At 48.1% G+C, this 17,819-nt stretch overlaps 1 protein-coding gene across 1 annotated transcript in view; it reads right to left on the reverse strand.

The window, feature by feature from the left end:
• The window catches only part of LOC119107327 (uncharacterized), a 36,713-nt gene that overhangs the window by 17,034 nt on the left and 1,860 nt on the right, over positions 1-17,819 (reverse strand). Inside the window, exons 2-4 of the mRNA XM_037230751.1 lie at positions 8,335-8,367; positions 3,389-3,474; positions 2,883-3,022 (exon numbers count right to left, since the gene is read on the reverse strand). Of these exons, the coding sequence (XP_037086646.1) occupies positions 2,883-3,022; positions 3,389-3,474; positions 8,335-8,367 (259 nt within the window). The remainder of the gene's footprint in view (positions 1-2,882; positions 3,023-3,388; positions 3,475-8,334; positions 8,368-17,819) is intronic.

The raw sequence follows: 17,819 nt of genomic DNA on the forward strand, positions 1-17,819 counted from the left end.
CAGTGGCGTGCCCGGGGCGAAAGAGTGTCCCGGTCTCCTCGTGCCGCGCCAGACCATGCCTCGAAGCCGACTGTCCGCTCGGAGCGTTTCCTGAGTCGGGGGAGGGGGGCGAGGGGAGGGGGCACGACGCACCAAGACCTGGCGAACACCTGGCACCGAGGCACGCTCGGTGTCTCTAAGCCAGGTGCTCGACTCGGACGGCGTTTGGTGTCCGTTTCTTGATACATATCCGCCATGTCACGACACACCGCTCGAGCCACCTATCTCCCATTATCAGTTTATCAGCCAAGAGACGGCGGCTCTGTCGAGTGTACGTTAGGACGGCTTATACGGGTTTTCACCAATGACATCTACGAAACTCCCTTGGCACGCAATGTTTATGAAACACTCCCACAAAACGCGAACAGATATTAAGAAAACGACAAAGCGGACAGCCGACTATATCCGGGCTGCACGTTTTGATATGCAGCGTTTGACTTGGGACGGCTCCAGGACACATCCGTGGGTGGCTCATCGCTGACATGCCGAGCTTCAGACCGTGGCTGGTGCCCAGGGGCATCATTCGACACAAGGGCGTCATTCGACACCGGTCGATGTTTGAATTATTTTAGAGTGCATCCAGCTCACGTGAGTGAGTGTTCTTGCGGGACGTGATAACCGAACAACGAAAGAGCCGCACTTCCATCTGATGACCATCAGTGTGCAAGCCGGGGGCAAATATTTCTTCAAATGGATTAATGATTTACTGTACCGTGTAACCCGGAGTATTTGTACTCTTATCATACATCTATATATATATATATATATATATATATATATATATATATATATACTACATTTTATTGGAAACCCACTCCTTCACCTTTCCAACAATGGCGTCCTTAAAGTGTCTCTTTAACGTGATCCATCTTATCAAGTCGTCTAACAATGCCTCACGGGGCGTTTTAACCCGACTGCCGCTGCCCCATATATGTTATGGGTTATAAACAGATTCTTTTACACGGAAGACAGGCGTGCTCTTCAGTGCGCGCAGAATGGGAGCGCCGGACCGTTTCCGAGAAAACTTCAGTACACGCAGCTGTGCCTCACCAATGGAGGCAACCCTTCAACCACCCAGGTGCTGTTCGTTGGTACAACTAACGTTAAAGCTATCATGCAAATACTACCAGAAACAAAAATCAGTTTCTTATATGACCAGTCAAATATTCAGCCGTTTTCTGATCGCCTGGCTACTTGCATATTTAGTGTGAGCCTTTTTCATTCGATGGATTTATATAAATACCGGATTTCACGCTCAGCAGCGCTCGTTATGTGAACTCTGAAAGCACCATTCAATTGCGGCATTGCAGTCCAATGAAAAAAATTCGCACGAAAGTTTAAGGCGCCACAATGCTCGGCATGGTCCGCCCAGCACCCGGACCTCATCTGACCTTGAGCGGCCGCTGCCACCGGCCACAAGTCACCCCAGTCAGCGGCAGGCAGCGAGAGCGTGTGACGGCTGGCGCGGTGATGACAATTACGGTTCGGGGAAACGACGACTCCTTTCGTCATTCTCCGCCCTCAGCGGCTGGGAGCCCCAGTCCACCTCGGCTGGGCTAGGAGGCACGCGCCCTCACCAACTGAGGTATGGGGCGGCGAACCCTCGCATGCTCTCCACACAGGTAACGCGTCAGGCTTCCGGCCAGCCCAGCACTCCCGCCAGCTGCCATTCCGCACTGAGTGCAGCCCGTCGCGTCCGCACCGGTCCAAGGGCCGGGCAAGCCGCGACACGAGCCAACCCGGCCGATCTGTCCTGGAGCCCCCCGACTTAGAACATCACCCGGCTGGGCAAGGCTGAATAATCCGCGCGCCGCCTGTATGGGGCGCCGCCATCCTGCGGGCGTCGGTGGCGCTGAGGCCGGCAGCCCGCCCTTCCCTCCCACCTCACCCCACCGCTCACAGACCAGCCCGCCCCCCGCTCCCACCCCACCGCTCACAGACAGCCCGCTCCTCCCTCGATGGCCGTTGGTGGCGCTGAGGCCGGCAGCCCGCCCTTCCCTCCCACCTCACCCCACCTCTCATAGACCAGCCCGCTCCCCGCTCCCACCCAGCCACACACAGGCCAGCCCGCCCTTCCCTCCCACCTCACCCCACCTCTCAGACCAGCCCGCTCCCCGCTCCCACCCCACCACACACAGGCCAGCCCGCTCCTCCCTCTCACAACACCCCACAGAGGTGAAGCCGCCCGCCGTGCATTCGGACTGCGCCCCGGTCAGCTGCGCCAGCCGCGCCCGGTGGTCGGCGCCCGTGTCCAGGTCAGGAGCCGTCCCGGCAGAACGCCCGCCTTCAGTGACGAGTCCAGTCGGGCGCTCCCGCCTCCTGATCGACGGATCACGAATTCCGGATACTCGGAAATCGGTCCTGTCCGGATCAATTTGGCAGGGCGTCGCGCGGCTCGCCCGTGCAGCCGTCGGCCGTCACGACTCTGGACCCCCTCACGGGGAGGCGGGAGGGGGCCGGGCCCGCATCACACGCAACGGAACGCAACGCAACGGTAATAGTTTTCCGCACACTGGAGGAGCCACACAAAGCGCTGACAGCAAAATCGATACCCGAACCAAGACAGTTCTTCAGCATGCGGCCAGAAACACTGATCACGTCGGTTGCGAGCCCACGTTGCTGAACCATCCAAATGAACGCGACATCACCGCAGTCACGACTACTTGGCCGACCTCTACAGCGTGGGGCCGGCAGTGAGCAGCTGGGGCGTCGGGGCGGGGGGGGGAGGGCAGGGGTCCAAAGCCGTGACGCCGCCGAGCCGCGTCGAGTCGTGGCGGGCCGCCGGCCGGCGAGCACCAGTCCGAATGCACTGACGTGGGGCGGCGGCGGCGCGGCTCCCATACTTAGTTTCGTCCTTAGTGAAGTGGGGCACACCGAACACCCGGCCGAGCGGATCGCCCTCGCAGATGACGCGGCTCCGGTCCTGCGGGTCCAGCAGGCTCGGCCGCCGCAGCGCCAGGTACCGGATAAACAGCATGATGACCTGCGGACGCGCGCGCGGCGTCACTGGGGCCGGCCCACCCAGCGGCCAGTACACGGCTCGCCCCGGTTCGGCACCCCGCCGACACACCCCGGCCGCGTGCCGGCGCCGTGATGCTCCCTTTGCACGCCAGTATGGGTGCTGGGGAAATACAACTGACCGTGGTCTTCGTCTAGTTGACAGCTTGGAATGTACCACGGCATGTCCGTAATCGACCTAGTGTGCACACAAAGCATCAACTGAGACATGGGCTTTAATGCCTCACTTGTTTCGGTTGAACAGGATGCGTGCCCTATTGCTGCTATGGATATGCTAATCCCCGGACTCTTGAAAATATCAGACGCACGAAACTGATCATGGAATACTTACATCTTTCCACTCATATGGTTTCTCCCTTTGCGCTCCAACCTCAGCCAGGACATCGTAGAATGCTTCCTTGAGCCTATATTTTCTTTCTGCAAGAAATGACAATACAGTCAGTTCAAGAAATCGACAGGAAGAAACGAAGATGACAAATCGATGCATCATCCGATACACGAATTATTCAAATCCTATTAAATCAGAATATGTTTCGCCCAACAGGGAATCAAAGTGTCCTTACAATAATTGTACGCATGATTTGTTATTTGATCACGCGTATGCTGGGTAACAGCCCGCTGTCAACACCGACTAGCGTCTGATGTCCGCCTCATATTTGAACTTTTCGATTCTGTAAGAAAGGTCGGTGACCGAAAATTAAGAATGCAACTTACCTAACGAAGATCACGTGCATCATTATTGTCAAGAGGTCATCTCAATTTCGTTTTAATACCTACCATCTGTTATATTGTGCAAGCACTGTAACATCTTAGACTTAAAGAATAAGTCTTCCCTCACCGGGCAACCATTTTGGCGCACCACATTGATAAATCGATCGGAGTCGATGGATTTTGATCGATTTACGTGTTCTGCAATCGTCACGCCTGTGTTCATAACTATACAAATAATGTCAAGCAGCAACTATATAGAGAAGACAGTCATCACTGCCCATTGAATCCCATGCCTGAGCGGTTTTCAATGTTCCCCCACTCCGGCGTAAGTCACCAGGGCGTCACGCTCGGAGCCGTTTTTGTACCGATACTGGTCGCCCCCATTCGATGATTGACGTTCCTTGGAATGGGAAGTCCCGTGCTCGCTAAATCTATTGACGATGCACCAGCCTCCACTGTGCAGGCAGGTGCAGGCCACCACCTGTGCTGCTTGCCGAGATTTGACATCAATCCTACACGAAGCAGAAAGCCTGTTGATCCAAGGGCACTCCAGCGCGCGTGGCCTGCTGGATGCAGTGGCGGACATGTGCGCTAATACGCTGGCCGTGTCTCTTTAGATCATAATATGTTGACTGTGTGCTGTTGGGGTTAAACGTTGTCAACACCACGGTCTGAGCTCGTGTTGAGTGGCGTTGTGGAGCACTTTGAATGCTTTCAACTTTGGCCTTTTAAAAGCACATTTAATGCAAATTGGGCTCAAGCAAATCAAATGAAATGCAAACTTATCAGGTTTGTTTTGCAATATTGCACCTAAGACATGCCTGGTGAAACAGTTTGCATGCAAACTCCTTGATCGTACCAGAACAGACATTGTGTCTGACCACGCATTGCAAATTTCCTCTATGTTCTGGTGATGGCCATGCCCCACCGCCAATAACTCGGCTCATGTTGGGGTTGACTACTTTTGCAAACTAAAATTTTTGCTCATTTTAGCTGGCAACTGCAACATGCACAACTTTGTTGGACTGGTAACTTTTTCAATGCAAGTACCAAACAAAGTGAGTGGAGGTTGAGCAAACATGCACCGTTCCATATCATCAGGCGTGAAATGGCAGAAATAATACTGCACAATGCACACTCTGATGACAAGACTGTACTGGCACTGCACTATACCATGAATCCCACCAAGTTGTTTTTAAGAAAGGGCAGTTAAACCATAAGGAATGTGGTATCATGCACTTTTAAAAGTTCAGTGACAAAGCTTGATCTTGGAGCAGAGTTGAAAAAGTTGACGTTCCCGGGTACAATGCATATCAGGATATTTTGTACTGCAGGATTGTGACTAAGCAAAATGAAATATTTTGTACTCCATTATGATGTAACAAAAACAGCTTTTGGAAAAATCATTTTACCTATCTGTGTCCGGACAAAATAAAACCAGAAGGTGCAACAGCTTGAGACTTGCTGCTTCCATCAGGAGCCATGAATTGATATCTGCAAGAGCACAAATATTGCACCCACCAGACTACGGTGCCCAATAGCAAGCAGCCTGTGTTGCCACCAACGCATCTGATAAACCATGTATGGAAATGTGAAAAATAAAGCGTGCAAATGTTGAATGCAATCACCTTTGAACAAAACCGGGAAATGAGAGAGAAGCACCAGAATCGCACCGGTCTGTAGATTAGCAAAGCTCTCACCTTCCATGTTTGCAGACCAACTCAAACTTGAACACGACTTTACCTGTCATTGACGACGAACCGCATTAATTGCCAAGGATGTAACGAACAGTCATAGAAAACCACACGCCCAATCACCTACCACAGACGGCCACCTAATCACGCAACATCACTGTGTCATGGCAATGCAAATAAGAGAATCACTCGCAATTCAGCGTCGGAAACGTTTCAACTATTCAGCGGCTTGCGCCCGCCTCCCAGCTCAGGTTGGAGGTTGAACATAGCAAAACTCTCCAATCAGTTTCAATGATCCACCTCCTCGTGCCTGATTTGTCAAGAGCATAGATATTCTGCTCGCGCTCATGCCTTGAACAGATTTGTAAACATTTAGAGGGAGCTGTATAGAGAAAGGCATCACAATTATGAAGAAAGACTTATTTGTACTCATCCAGAACCGCCACATGGTTGGATGTTTGGCCAATTCCTGGTATCCGGAGCACAAAAATGTTACGGCAGCTGTGGAATTAAACCAAGTTAAATTTGTTACTTAAGGGTGTGAAATTAAAGCTGGTAATTCAGGTTGTACAAGAACATCCTTTTAAGTCGAAAAACGTTGTTATAGATAGCCAAAAACTGTTCGGAGACAGCCATCTAACTCCAGCAAGAACACCAGGACACCCGAGTAACATGAACACATAACTTTGGCCCAGCAAATGAAGGAGAAGGGTTTATTAGTACAAAAACGTCAGTCAATTGCAACATGAATTATCATATTTTGCAATGATATCAGTTAAAGCGCATCAAAATCCATTCATACATTGCATTATCCGCCGGAGTCAGCGGAATGACTGACTCCGATCGCTTTTGGCCGGCCTGCACGGCATTGTACTTGCGCTGGCTCGGTATATCGGTTAAGGTGCTGCCTGTCTCTATCATTCAGGTGGGACGTGCAGGGCCTCGTGTGTTGCCCAGGAGTGGAAAGGTGGAGTGCATGAATGCTTAGCTGTTTTAAAAACCAGTTAGCTAGTGGAGCGTGAGTAGCGTTACCGTGATGGAGCGTCAGTAGCGTGATCGTGGTGGGGCATGGGTAGGTGGCCGTCTGTGGCATGTTCATTTGCATTTTTGTGTACAATTTTTTCTCTGACTGCGCGTATCCTACCCACCCTCCATTTTGGAGGGTGTACACGTCCGGTGTGTAGTCACCCGCCATTTTCGAGTGTATAAGCCTGATGCATGATTACCAACTGTTTTGGAGGATGTATACACAGCAGAGTATGGCACTGTGTTTTTTCAGTGTGTCATATTTGATACTGATGTTTCCTTTCATTTCAAGTGCTTTTACATGCATTGCTGCATATGAAAATTGGCACTTTTTTGAATACCACCCATTGTACCATTATCTCTCAAAGATAAAATAAACAAAACTGTAATGACCTGCAGCACTTGGATAACTTTGTACTCCACTATAGAAAATTTGTACTCTGCCAGCAGGGTTTTTTTATTTCCAAGACTGTCTTGGAGACCTGTCAATTGCAGCTTAACTGCAGAAGTACACCACTGTAAGGTAACAAACTATACAAAACTGGTCTTGCAGTGGCTTCATGCAAGATTTGGCCATTTTGATAAGCATTCAGGCATGCCTCATCATGGCTTTGAGAACTGGTAACATGTGACCTATTTTAACCTTGAGGACACCCACAATCCAATTTTTACATGTAAAAAATGGGAAGATAAATCAACAAGATAAAGATGGCTTTTTCCCAAAGACCTAATTCATGCAAAAGTTCCATATGCAATGCCAATTACTTACATGCTGTACATTGTCAACCTGCAGTGGTCCATTGCATCTGCTGGAAAAATCTATTTCATTGATTCACAGTTTGAAGTGACCTGGGTAACCCAAGTACGCTGAAGTGTACTGACATCTATGCCATTCACAATTGCTTTTGGAACTAAATAAGATAAACTAGCTAAGTTGCTATGCTGAAGCGGCCCATTCTTCAATGTAATAGGAGGAGCTGGTTAAAAGAAACTTTCCACATTTAAAGATGTCGAGGCATCAAATGTGATGATAGAAGTGTACTTGTAGCTGGAAAAGACTGCTCTAGACATCATATTTCTTCTGCTCAGTTAACATGATCATGTGTCATTGTTTTGTTATATCACTGTACCCTGCAAAACATTAATTGGGATACAACTCGATCAGCTCCCAAATAATGCTGTGCAGGGTATAATTAAAAATTTGCACCCTGGTAACGGGAAATTTTATGGAATTTCCAACACGGGTCAATTGATGGCTTATATTAGTAAACTGTGTTGAAGACCATCAGATATGAACAACTTGACAGTTATACCTTTGACATATGCATGCATTAGAAATTGCAGTGTCCATTTTGAACCTTTTCAAGATCAGTGCATTCTTCAGTGAATGCTGCAGATCATATGTCCCACCAACAAATGACTGTCCAAGAAATACTTTCAAGATCAGTACACTCTTCAAGAGGAAATGAATGACTATAAGTCTCACCAACAAATGACTGTTCAATAAATACTACCGTAATACCCTGCTCTGACAATCATGGTTCCCTCACTCAAAACCTTCATTCTTGAACTTAACTTGAACATGCATACAAATATTGCCCTGAAATGCTCAGTGGCCTGATAACACCCTTTATGACTGAAATTGGTAAGTAAAAGCAATTTCTTTTCTTCCGCAATATGAATAATCTTATCACAAAAGCTCCAACTGTTAACTTGGTTTGGAGCTTGACACACATCAGCTGTCAATGACCATGCAGCACTGATAACAAGATCCACCCATATGGCGTGGCTATCTGCCTGATTGAGAGGGCTGTACATACCAGGTGTCATGATAAAAGGTACTTACGGCTTGCCACTTGTGCTGCATCCATCACAGCATCTGAAAAGAAATAAACATAGGTGTCAACTTGGCACAACCAGAGTAGGATTTCCTTTCGTAAAAACAGACACCACAGGAATCGATGCACCACAAGGGCATGACGTTCCAAGGAGCAGTACACGTTTTAAACAAAAAGAGACGTACCTTGCTAAACTAAACGGATGCAGATAACAACCATTTCCATGGCGGATCTTCCCACAATCCGTTAACCGACGCCCTCTCTAAAATGTCCTCAATGCAAACCGTGTCAATTGCGACGTAAGAGACGCACCGACCACCAGAATTACCTATTACAAAGAGCACTGAAACCGTCCGGTGATCTTGCTTCATCTTCGCGGAACATAAACGTGACGTCATTGATGCCAAGATGTAAATTTCCGAAGCTTTAAAAGTTGATCAATTATACGCAATTCTACTTCCATTTCGGAACATGACGCACAAAATGTGATGACTCCATTTCTCGACACTCGTTTCGTGGTAAAACCAGGTGGAAGACATGTCGTCAATGCGTACTTTGCCAGCTCATCCCGTCCTGATATATCAGCTGGTTAGAGCGTTTTACCTCCGATTCACAGACCTATGGTAGTGTGGGTTCGAGTCGCTTTAGACGTTTGATTTTTGTCCCCGATTGCAACGGCCTGCGGCCGGTGACTGCGCTTACCGTCTGGTAACGTCAGGCCTCAGGACAGATCGCGCCGAGCATTGCGGTATGTCAAGCTTTTGCCACAAAGCTCTGCTTTGATCCGTAAAGATACGATCGGGGTTAAGGCTCAACAAACAAGCACTACTTGGTAGCTGACAAACGTGGTAGCTGACCCTAGAAATACATTCATTCAAAAGGTTCTGGCTAAACAAAAAACTCATGGCCACCCCAACTATACTGCCTTGGAATTCCGCAAACCACACCGCTACTAAGAACGTAATCCCTACGTCACAAACGGGGAGAGCGGATCACGTATCTTCTGATAACTAGCCGTGCCAACGTAGACGCGCCTTCCTTCCCTTCTTTTCTGGGAGAACGGATACACGGAACATTGGATGGGGTCATGACAATGCCACAAGTTCTCAGCATAGTAATACGTCGGGCTCGCAAGAAGTCGTAGAAAGGTGAAATAAGCAAACGTTTTCGATGTGAGAGCGCCGCTCATGCAAGGCAGCCCAGATGTACAGTCAACCTACATTTAAATTAACAGTGACTAGTGTATTTCTTGCATAACCAAGGCTGCGGTGTCATTCGAATGGTCATTCCATGATGAAACGTGAAAACAAATGCAAGTCATCACCGATCTCACATTCGTCCAATCATTATTCTGCAAAAGATGCCTCTTTAAGGACTGAGAACGAGTATCTTGTTAACACCACCTCAGCGTGCTACATCATTACCGCTTGGATACCCTTCAGGGCGGCCCTGGGGCGACTTCACGGAATCTATCGGAACGAAGAGTGGTCCCAACAGGACGGGGCGACACCGAACACCCCACATGCTCCACTGGATCGGCTTGAGGATAGTTCCCATACAATGCACATCGGCTTAAGACTGCCGCGCTGTGGCTTCTCACTCGCCCAACTTGTCGCCCCTAGACCTCATGCTGTACGCCCTATATTAGAGGGATAACCTCAAGGACCACGTCCAAGTGGACAAACCAGCGAACCGTCAAAAGCTTTAGGCCATCTTCAGATATAATATGGCACGCATTGCCGTAGACCACCTGCAGTAGGTTCAGCTGTTGCGCATCATGGGTATCCGGGGGTATCTGGAACACCTTTTGTACTCACGATTTGATGGATGTGGAATTAGTGAAGGCTGCCGCTGTTCTTAATCGTGTGATGCTATTCAGTTGGCATTGCATAACCCCCGTCCCAATTGTGTGACAAATACACTTGCCGTCGTTGAGGGGAACATCAGATAAGGTGTATCTGGGCCACCCTGTACTTAAACACGCGGTCGGATGAGGGTTAAATTGACCCCCCCCCCCCTCGAAGGGTTTTCCAGAATGGTTTCCGAACGGCGCGGCGTAGCCGGCGCAAATTTGGCATAGCTGTAGAAAATTGAATAGCGGATTATTCGGCGACACAATTTAGACGTACCTTGTAAGGTTGCTGACTTATGGCAGGTCAAAGTCAGGCCATGGTTTCAGCGAAGCAAATTTCTGGGGAATCGTTCAATCTGTTGCAACAACGGTGTGTTAGACGAAGCCATACATCTCTGAAATGCTTTCTTAGACAACACAACAGTTGAATGAGCAAATTGCATTGACCTAAGGTCAGGTATGAAAGTCAGACAAGGTCGAAACTAACCTGTTTTATTGCTCTAGGGCTTACTGTATGGGATGGTTTCTGGTGCTCATTTCAAATTTACTGATGGCAGCAGCAGCATTTTACATATTTTATGGTCTTCTTAGAGGTCAGAGCAGGTCATTGACCTAAAATAGCCCTGGTCAACATTTGGTTTTTAGGAGCATACTGCCAAATGTAATCTTCGTCGCTTATTCAAATGCAAAACTCAGAACAGTCTTGTATGATATTGGTCACCATGACCTTCAGAAGGTGAAACAAGGTCACTTACCTTAAATGAGCATGTGACATTTCGCTTAGAAAGAGCTATCTAGGCTCTGGGGCACTTTGGAGACCAACCTGGCATTTGATCTTGCTTGACCTTATTTGACCCAAAAGTCATGACCTAGGAACTTCAAACTTAAATCTAAGTGAGGTCATGTACAGGTCAACATAGCCTGCGAATTTGGTGTCTGTAGCACCCATAGTTCATGAGATCTCCGGGGTCAAATTAAACCCCCACCCGAGCGAAGGGTATCCAGCCGGCCGCCCGGGCGCGTGTTCGACTTTAAAGTGACTGCAGCACATTGCAGTTAAATCTTCTTTATCCCAATCCAGATGTGATCATGTCGAAATAATATCAGTTATGACGTGTCCACAATGTACGGGGTGTGCCCGTACATTCGAGACAGTGTGTAGTGTATAAGGTCAGATGGTTTGTAGAAATTTATTCGGTCTGAAATTTTCTTTTTGCTGAATCAATCGAGAGGGCTCAAAAGAGCATTGGGGGAGGAAGGGCTCACTCCCCTTCCCGGGAGTGCATAAAGTGACGCCTCTGACCGGAACATCGAAGGAATCGTGCAGATAGTTAAAAAGCCGTCAGCGATAGGTGGGCATTTGCATTGTTGATGTGCCTTCTATGTTTACCATGCGCCCAGGTGACCAGCTGAATACCCTTCGCACGGATGGGCGGGGTTCAATATGCCCCCCTGCTGAGATCTCAAAGACTAAGATAGCTAGGGACACCAAATTCATCAGGTAGACTAACCTGTACATGAGCACACTTGCGTTAAGATTTTTGGTGCCTGGGTCACGGCCTTGGGCTAAATAAGGTCAAGCAAGGTCTAACTCCAGATTGGTATCTGTAGCCCCAAGACGTCCTCATGCAACCGCCGACAAGCTAGATATCTGTTCTAAGGAAAAGGTTAACGAGGTCAGTGACCTTGTTTGACATTTGAAGGGCCAACGTGACCAAACATCTGCGAGATTGCTTCTATTTCGTCATTCGAATAAGCGCCGGGGATTACGCTAGGTGGTGTGTTTCTAAAAACAAAATGTTGACCTGGGTCATTTTAGGTCAGTGGCCTAATCTTTTACCTTTTAAGAAGTCCATGGAACATATCAGTTGCGGTCCATTTCATTAATAAATTCAAAATGAGCAGCAGACACTACCCGATAAAACCAAGCCCTGGAGTAAAAAAGGTTAGTCTTGATCTTGTTCTGGCATCCATAGCAGACTCTAGGTCTATGGAAGTGGTTGTCATTCTAAATCCCATTGGTAAATTACCTAAGAATCTTTCTCAAATATGTATGGCTTCGTTTCACACTCCGTTGTTGCATCACCATGAACGATTTCCTAGAAATGCCCTTCGCTGACAGCCATAGCCTGACTTTGACCTGCCGTAGGTCAGCAACCTTGCATTGCACAATTCATTTTTCACATCACAAGGTTCGCTTTTTCATTCTCTGCAGCTATGCAAGTCGCGTCGTTCGGAAATGATTCTGTAAAACCCTTCGGAGGGGGTCAATTTGAACCCCGCCCACCACAGCGCGGGTTCACGCCAAAGTGATATGTGGGTAGAATTTAAAAAACGCCGAACTATGGGGAAAAGCAGGACATGTACCCGTGATACCAATCTTAGCCAGAGCCACGTTAACTGTACAACTGAAGGATCTCTGTTAACTAAACTTGCTTCACCACAAAGGCAGTTTATTTGGCCTCCAACGCTCAGAAGCGGTTATGCTGTGAACCCTTAGATTGTAACGTGTACACAGTCTCATGAACAGCACGCGTGTCCGTGTAAACATGATTTATGGCTGGACCAACGCCGATAAAACTTAAAACAGCTTTACTAGATATAACCTCATAAAGCACATGATCACGCTTGCCATTTACCACCACCTGATCGGTTCGCAAATCCATGCAACTATTAGAAACAATCTAACCACTTCTGGTAAGGAAGTACCCCAATGTTCAGGACGCCTCCCTACAGCGCTTTGCGCGTGCACGTCTTTCCTTTTCACGCTGACTGCACGTTATCCGATCGCCGTATAAACTAACAATCTGCACATCGTCACACTCTGGGTTAAATTTCGCGCATCCGGCCGCTTGGTGATATACACCTGCCCCGACAGTTAACTCACTGTCGATAGTAGTACTAAGGCAGTCTGAAGTTCCGGCCGCTCATCCCTGCGGAAGTTCTCGTGCAAGCGTCTTTAATTTCCACGCCGATTTAATTATAATGCTGCCCGCACAAGATTGCCAAGTACATTTTCACATTCCATGCCTAAGTATACGCCTTTGGACCGCTTGGCACATGCATCTTCCGCTTACAGCTTGTTCATAATCTGCACGAAGATTTCCGACGTTTTAGCTGCCCCGCAGCGTTACACCTCATGGCTGGGGGCTGCGCCACATTTAAGTCTTCCCACCAGTGACGTCATTGCCCTGTACAGACCGGGCGGACTTACAGCAAACTCCACGCGCGCCATCCCCGCGACGAGCCGCGACGCTGTTGTTAACGTCGCAGGTCGTGGCCAGCGAGCCAGCCTATCTACAAAAGGTCCAACAGCGATGTAGAATATTTCAGCACTAACAAAAAGATAAGATAAGATAAAATTTTGAAAGGGCTTTCCTCCAGCCGCACACCACGTTCACACAGCTTTGATGCCTTTAGTTCTGTCTTTGGAATAACACTGAGCACTGGGATCACGTGCCGTCAGGGACAGGGTTCCGCGACCTCTGAGCGTAATGTGCATCACGTTATCCGTGGATGAAGGAACAGACGACAAACGGGCCAAGCCCTCCCCCCCCCCCCCCCCCACACACACACATTGAAATAATGGCAGGTACCAGATGGTCGCAACCCCAAAAGCATCTGCAGTAACGACCAAAATGCCTAGATGATCTAATAATGGTGAATTTATGAAGGCCACATGCAGAACTGGCAGCATCAAACGCCGAGCTTTTCCTGAATGTCGGGTTACGCCAAACGTCTGCACGCAGATGTTCACAAAATGTTCGAGAAAGGTCTGTCGCTGTGCCTTCATTCTACAAGTAAAAGCGGACCACTCCGGTTATGTTGGATGGAATGCAAGTGAATTTCTTACAGGCCTTTCCTTTTGTGATTACGTTTTCATGGGACCCCTACTAAAGCACTACTGCATTCTATTCCGACAGGTTCGTTTTCCTGAACTGTCGCGATATCAAACTGTATGCGACAGGCCACAGGCGTACGAACGTTTCAAAAAGTAGGGGGCCAAGCTCAGGGTATAATTCAGGAACTTTTCCGGGAAGCAAACCCGGTGACCGGAAAGGGGAGGGAAATCAATCTAAAAATTGTTATCTGATATCTGAATAGTGCTGAAATATTATGCATCGCTGCCGGACTTTTTTGTAGATGTATTGATTCGCTGGCCACGACCTGGGGGGGGGGGGGGGGGGAGAGGGAGCTGTTAGGGTTATTGTCCGCCCTTAATTCGGTAACATATTTTTGAATTGATTGAATGTCATGGTTGCTATGCTACACATAATCTACGGTCGTTTCCCACTGGTGCACAATCTTACCCATTCAGCCCATCTTTGCCATTCGGCAACTAAGGTTACCCAGTTCCGCAAGGTTATTCGCCCATGTCAACGTTGTTTTCCCTGGGGAGGCGAAATCCCAACAGCTGGAAGACATTTTGGGTCATTGAGGAGGCATCTGCCTCCACAAGGCAGATGACAAAATACGGCCTGGACACAGGGTGGTGAGAATTTTGAATGCGAATCGATAGCCAAGGCGCCAGAGTTCCATGCGCCTAGATTTCACCGGCTGCTTTTCAAGAGTTCAGATTTGTCGCAGTATTTTAGGCGGAAACGAATTCAGAACCTTCCAGTACTAACTGCCAACAATAATGTAAATAAAAAACAACAACAAAACTGGAGGTCCTGCTGTAAAAACTAAGTCAGAGAATAAAGGCCCTTCCGTGATATATTCCTTATCTGAGCCCTGCTTCCGTCCGCCGTCGGTGGCCACTGTCCTGACCCAGCTGTCCTCCGCATGACTGTGGACTGATCGTATGGCTGCTTTGCTGCATATTCATGGATCAGCATTACTACTAATTAGTGCGTAACACATACATTGGGCACCTGCAACAGTATTTTTTCCGAGTTATCTTCCCTTACACCACAACACCGCATACAAAAAAGCTAAGCTGACTCGGAAAGCTATCTGCCTTAGGCATGGGTTGGTCCAACGAACATTCAGTTAACCCTCACTCAACGTAACGTAACGACTTAATATCTTTTGTATGTAGGCAGGGACGTAGCCAGAACCTTGTCAAGCGGATACAGCGTTGACAAAACCACGCTGATGGTGACTTCGCTCCCCCCCCCCTTTCCAAAAGAATCGCGGAATTTATTTGTTGAAAAGGGACGCGGTTTTCTTCATTTTATTGTTAGTGTTACTTTAACAGAAGCAAGACGGTACGAAATAAATGATATTTTATTTTGAAGTCAATAAGCTGCAGAAATCAGGCGTTGAACAACTGCATGGGATAAATCACTGCCGCTGTCAATTGGCAATGGTTCAGTAGACTCTTTCTAAACCGTTACAATTCAGAAGCTATGTCAGCATTGCTTTCTCATTGTTTAAGGAAGATATGAGGACCTCGGAAAGGTAGATTTTAGATCGAAATCGGTCACCAATGTGTATTAACATGGCCAAGCCGTGTTTGTCTGGAATTTTTTACTATTCAAGCAGAATCGATTAGCGATAACAATTGTGCAATGTACTTTTGAGTGCGCGCGCTTGATAATCTTCGGAACAAAAACTTTGACGCCAAGTGTTGCAGTCTCCACAGGTCGCGTACAGTCGGCACCGTGACGTGGACGAAAATGATGACGCTTCTGAAGGAAGTGCCTTAAAACATTTTAATCGATTAGAGATATAACCAACGTAACGTAGTTTCGAACATGTGCGCTCGCAAATCTTGGCAACAAAAGTCATTACACCAGGCGTTACAGCCTCCTGAGGCCGTGCAACGTCGGCCCAGCGGGCTGTGGTCAATGGGCGGATGAAAATGATGACGCTCCTGACAGAAGTACCTTTGAATGCCTTAGGACATTAAATCTTATATTTAGAACGTCGTATGGGCGTATACTTCATTTGTCGGATGTTAAGATTGATGATAAGAACGAATTGGCCCTTACAGCACCGTGAATTTGTGCTGGAATCTGGTGGTGGAACTGGAAGAGTAAGGGTAGAATCCCTACTTTTCGTGTTGCTGTAGCTGTTAATCTTCAAAGAACCGATCAATCCGGCGTCCGCCGCCTGGTGTCACTTGCATTGGTCAACGCCTTTTGATTTTACGGAAGCTGTAACCCAGACCATTACTGTTCTTGCTCCCGAGATGGCGGCCGCGCATGTTCGGACTTTTTATATAATTTGTTTCACTAATCGATTCTGCAAAATAATGAACGTTCTCAGACAAACATGGGGTGGCTTTGTTCGTTTTTGAACGAACTTGAGTGGAACACTAGGGGCACATTAATGTTCTCGTTCAAGGGCTTAAGGGCCATTCTGTCCCATCGCGGGATGTCCTACAGCTGCTATTCTGGCGACACGGGGCGGGATACCTGGTCGATCCGGAGGCCCTTAAAGGGACACGTCATATCACATTGTTCCCCCTCCCTGACGCGAGAGGCCCTCTGACCCGCGCAGTGGGCCCTGAATCAACACAGGAACACTCGTTGACATAACAACATCCATGATTGCCGCAGGTGGTCCAATAATTGTCACATAGACTCCAGTTCCTGATTTGTTTTGTGTTGTTTAGACGCACTGAGGACCCCTTGAACGCAGATTGTAGATGGATATGGGGTCAAAAATTTGCATTGGCACGGCCGACACATGTTCGTCTTAAAATGCTGTGTTCAGTCAGAATTGACTCATGAAAAATTATGTCATGTCGTTTTGAACACGTGCGCTCGCGGATCTTAGCAACAACAGCCTCGATGCCTGGCGTTGCAGTATCCATGGGTCGCGCGGCATCGGCCCCGCGGCTGTGATACAGTACAATAGCCAATGGGCAAACGAAAAAGATAACACATACTGGGAAAGATGGTTGGTGAACTAGGCAAATCGGCATGTATGTTTAAGGTAGTACAAAACTAAACTAAACGCAACTTAAATCTGAAAAAGTGTGTATGTGTGTGTGTAAGTGGGGGGGGGGGGGCATTTAACATTGCTGGCCCTCCACCTTGAAACGTGGGGGCCATGGCCTCTCCTGCGCTCCCCCCCCCCCCCCTGTTCCTACACCCATACGACAGGTGATCGAGTCCAGCGAACCAAGTCGGCAAACCTACGCAAAAAGAAGGCAATGTTATTCCGACCAGCCCAAGCACTATCCGTCTCTGCCGTGATCCCAAAAAGTATACCATTCGATGAGGCGCAGTCTAATATCCCAGAAAAACACGCATGAAGGCGTGAATCGTGAACGTTTTCACCCACGGGTAAGCAGAGGAAAGATTTACCCAGTTTTGACTGTTGTCATGCCCCTCAAAAAAATTAACACCTCGCACACAATTATGGGCTTGGGTGACTGGCGGTTCGCGTCGCAATGTCAAAGATGTCACACGCTTACATACGTCCGGTATATCGACGTCTCCGTGTCAAATGGCGTGCTTTTCAATGCAGCCAAAATTCAGAAAGTTGTTTTTAATCGTGTCCACGGAGAAAAACAAAACAGATTTGACCCTTGCTGATCCTCTGGTCACGAACTATTAACTCCACGCTTTTCACGTTAATTTTACCCCGGTAAATGGACCACAGCGCTTCAATTGGTGTCATTTGTGCTGAGATCAAAGTGAGAAGAGGCGCATTTGCGACGTGTAAGCAGCTGAAAGGGAGCGTGTT

The sequence above is a fragment of the Pollicipes pollicipes genome, unplaced genomic scaffold, assembly GCF_011947565.3.
Source record: "Pollicipes pollicipes isolate AB1234 unplaced genomic scaffold, Ppol_2.1 Scaffold_6686;HRSCAF=7923_pilon_pilon_pilon, whole genome shotgun sequence".
In the NCBI taxonomy this organism is placed as follows: Eukaryota; Metazoa; Arthropoda; class Thecostraca; order Pollicipedomorpha; family Pollicipedidae; genus Pollicipes; species Pollicipes pollicipes.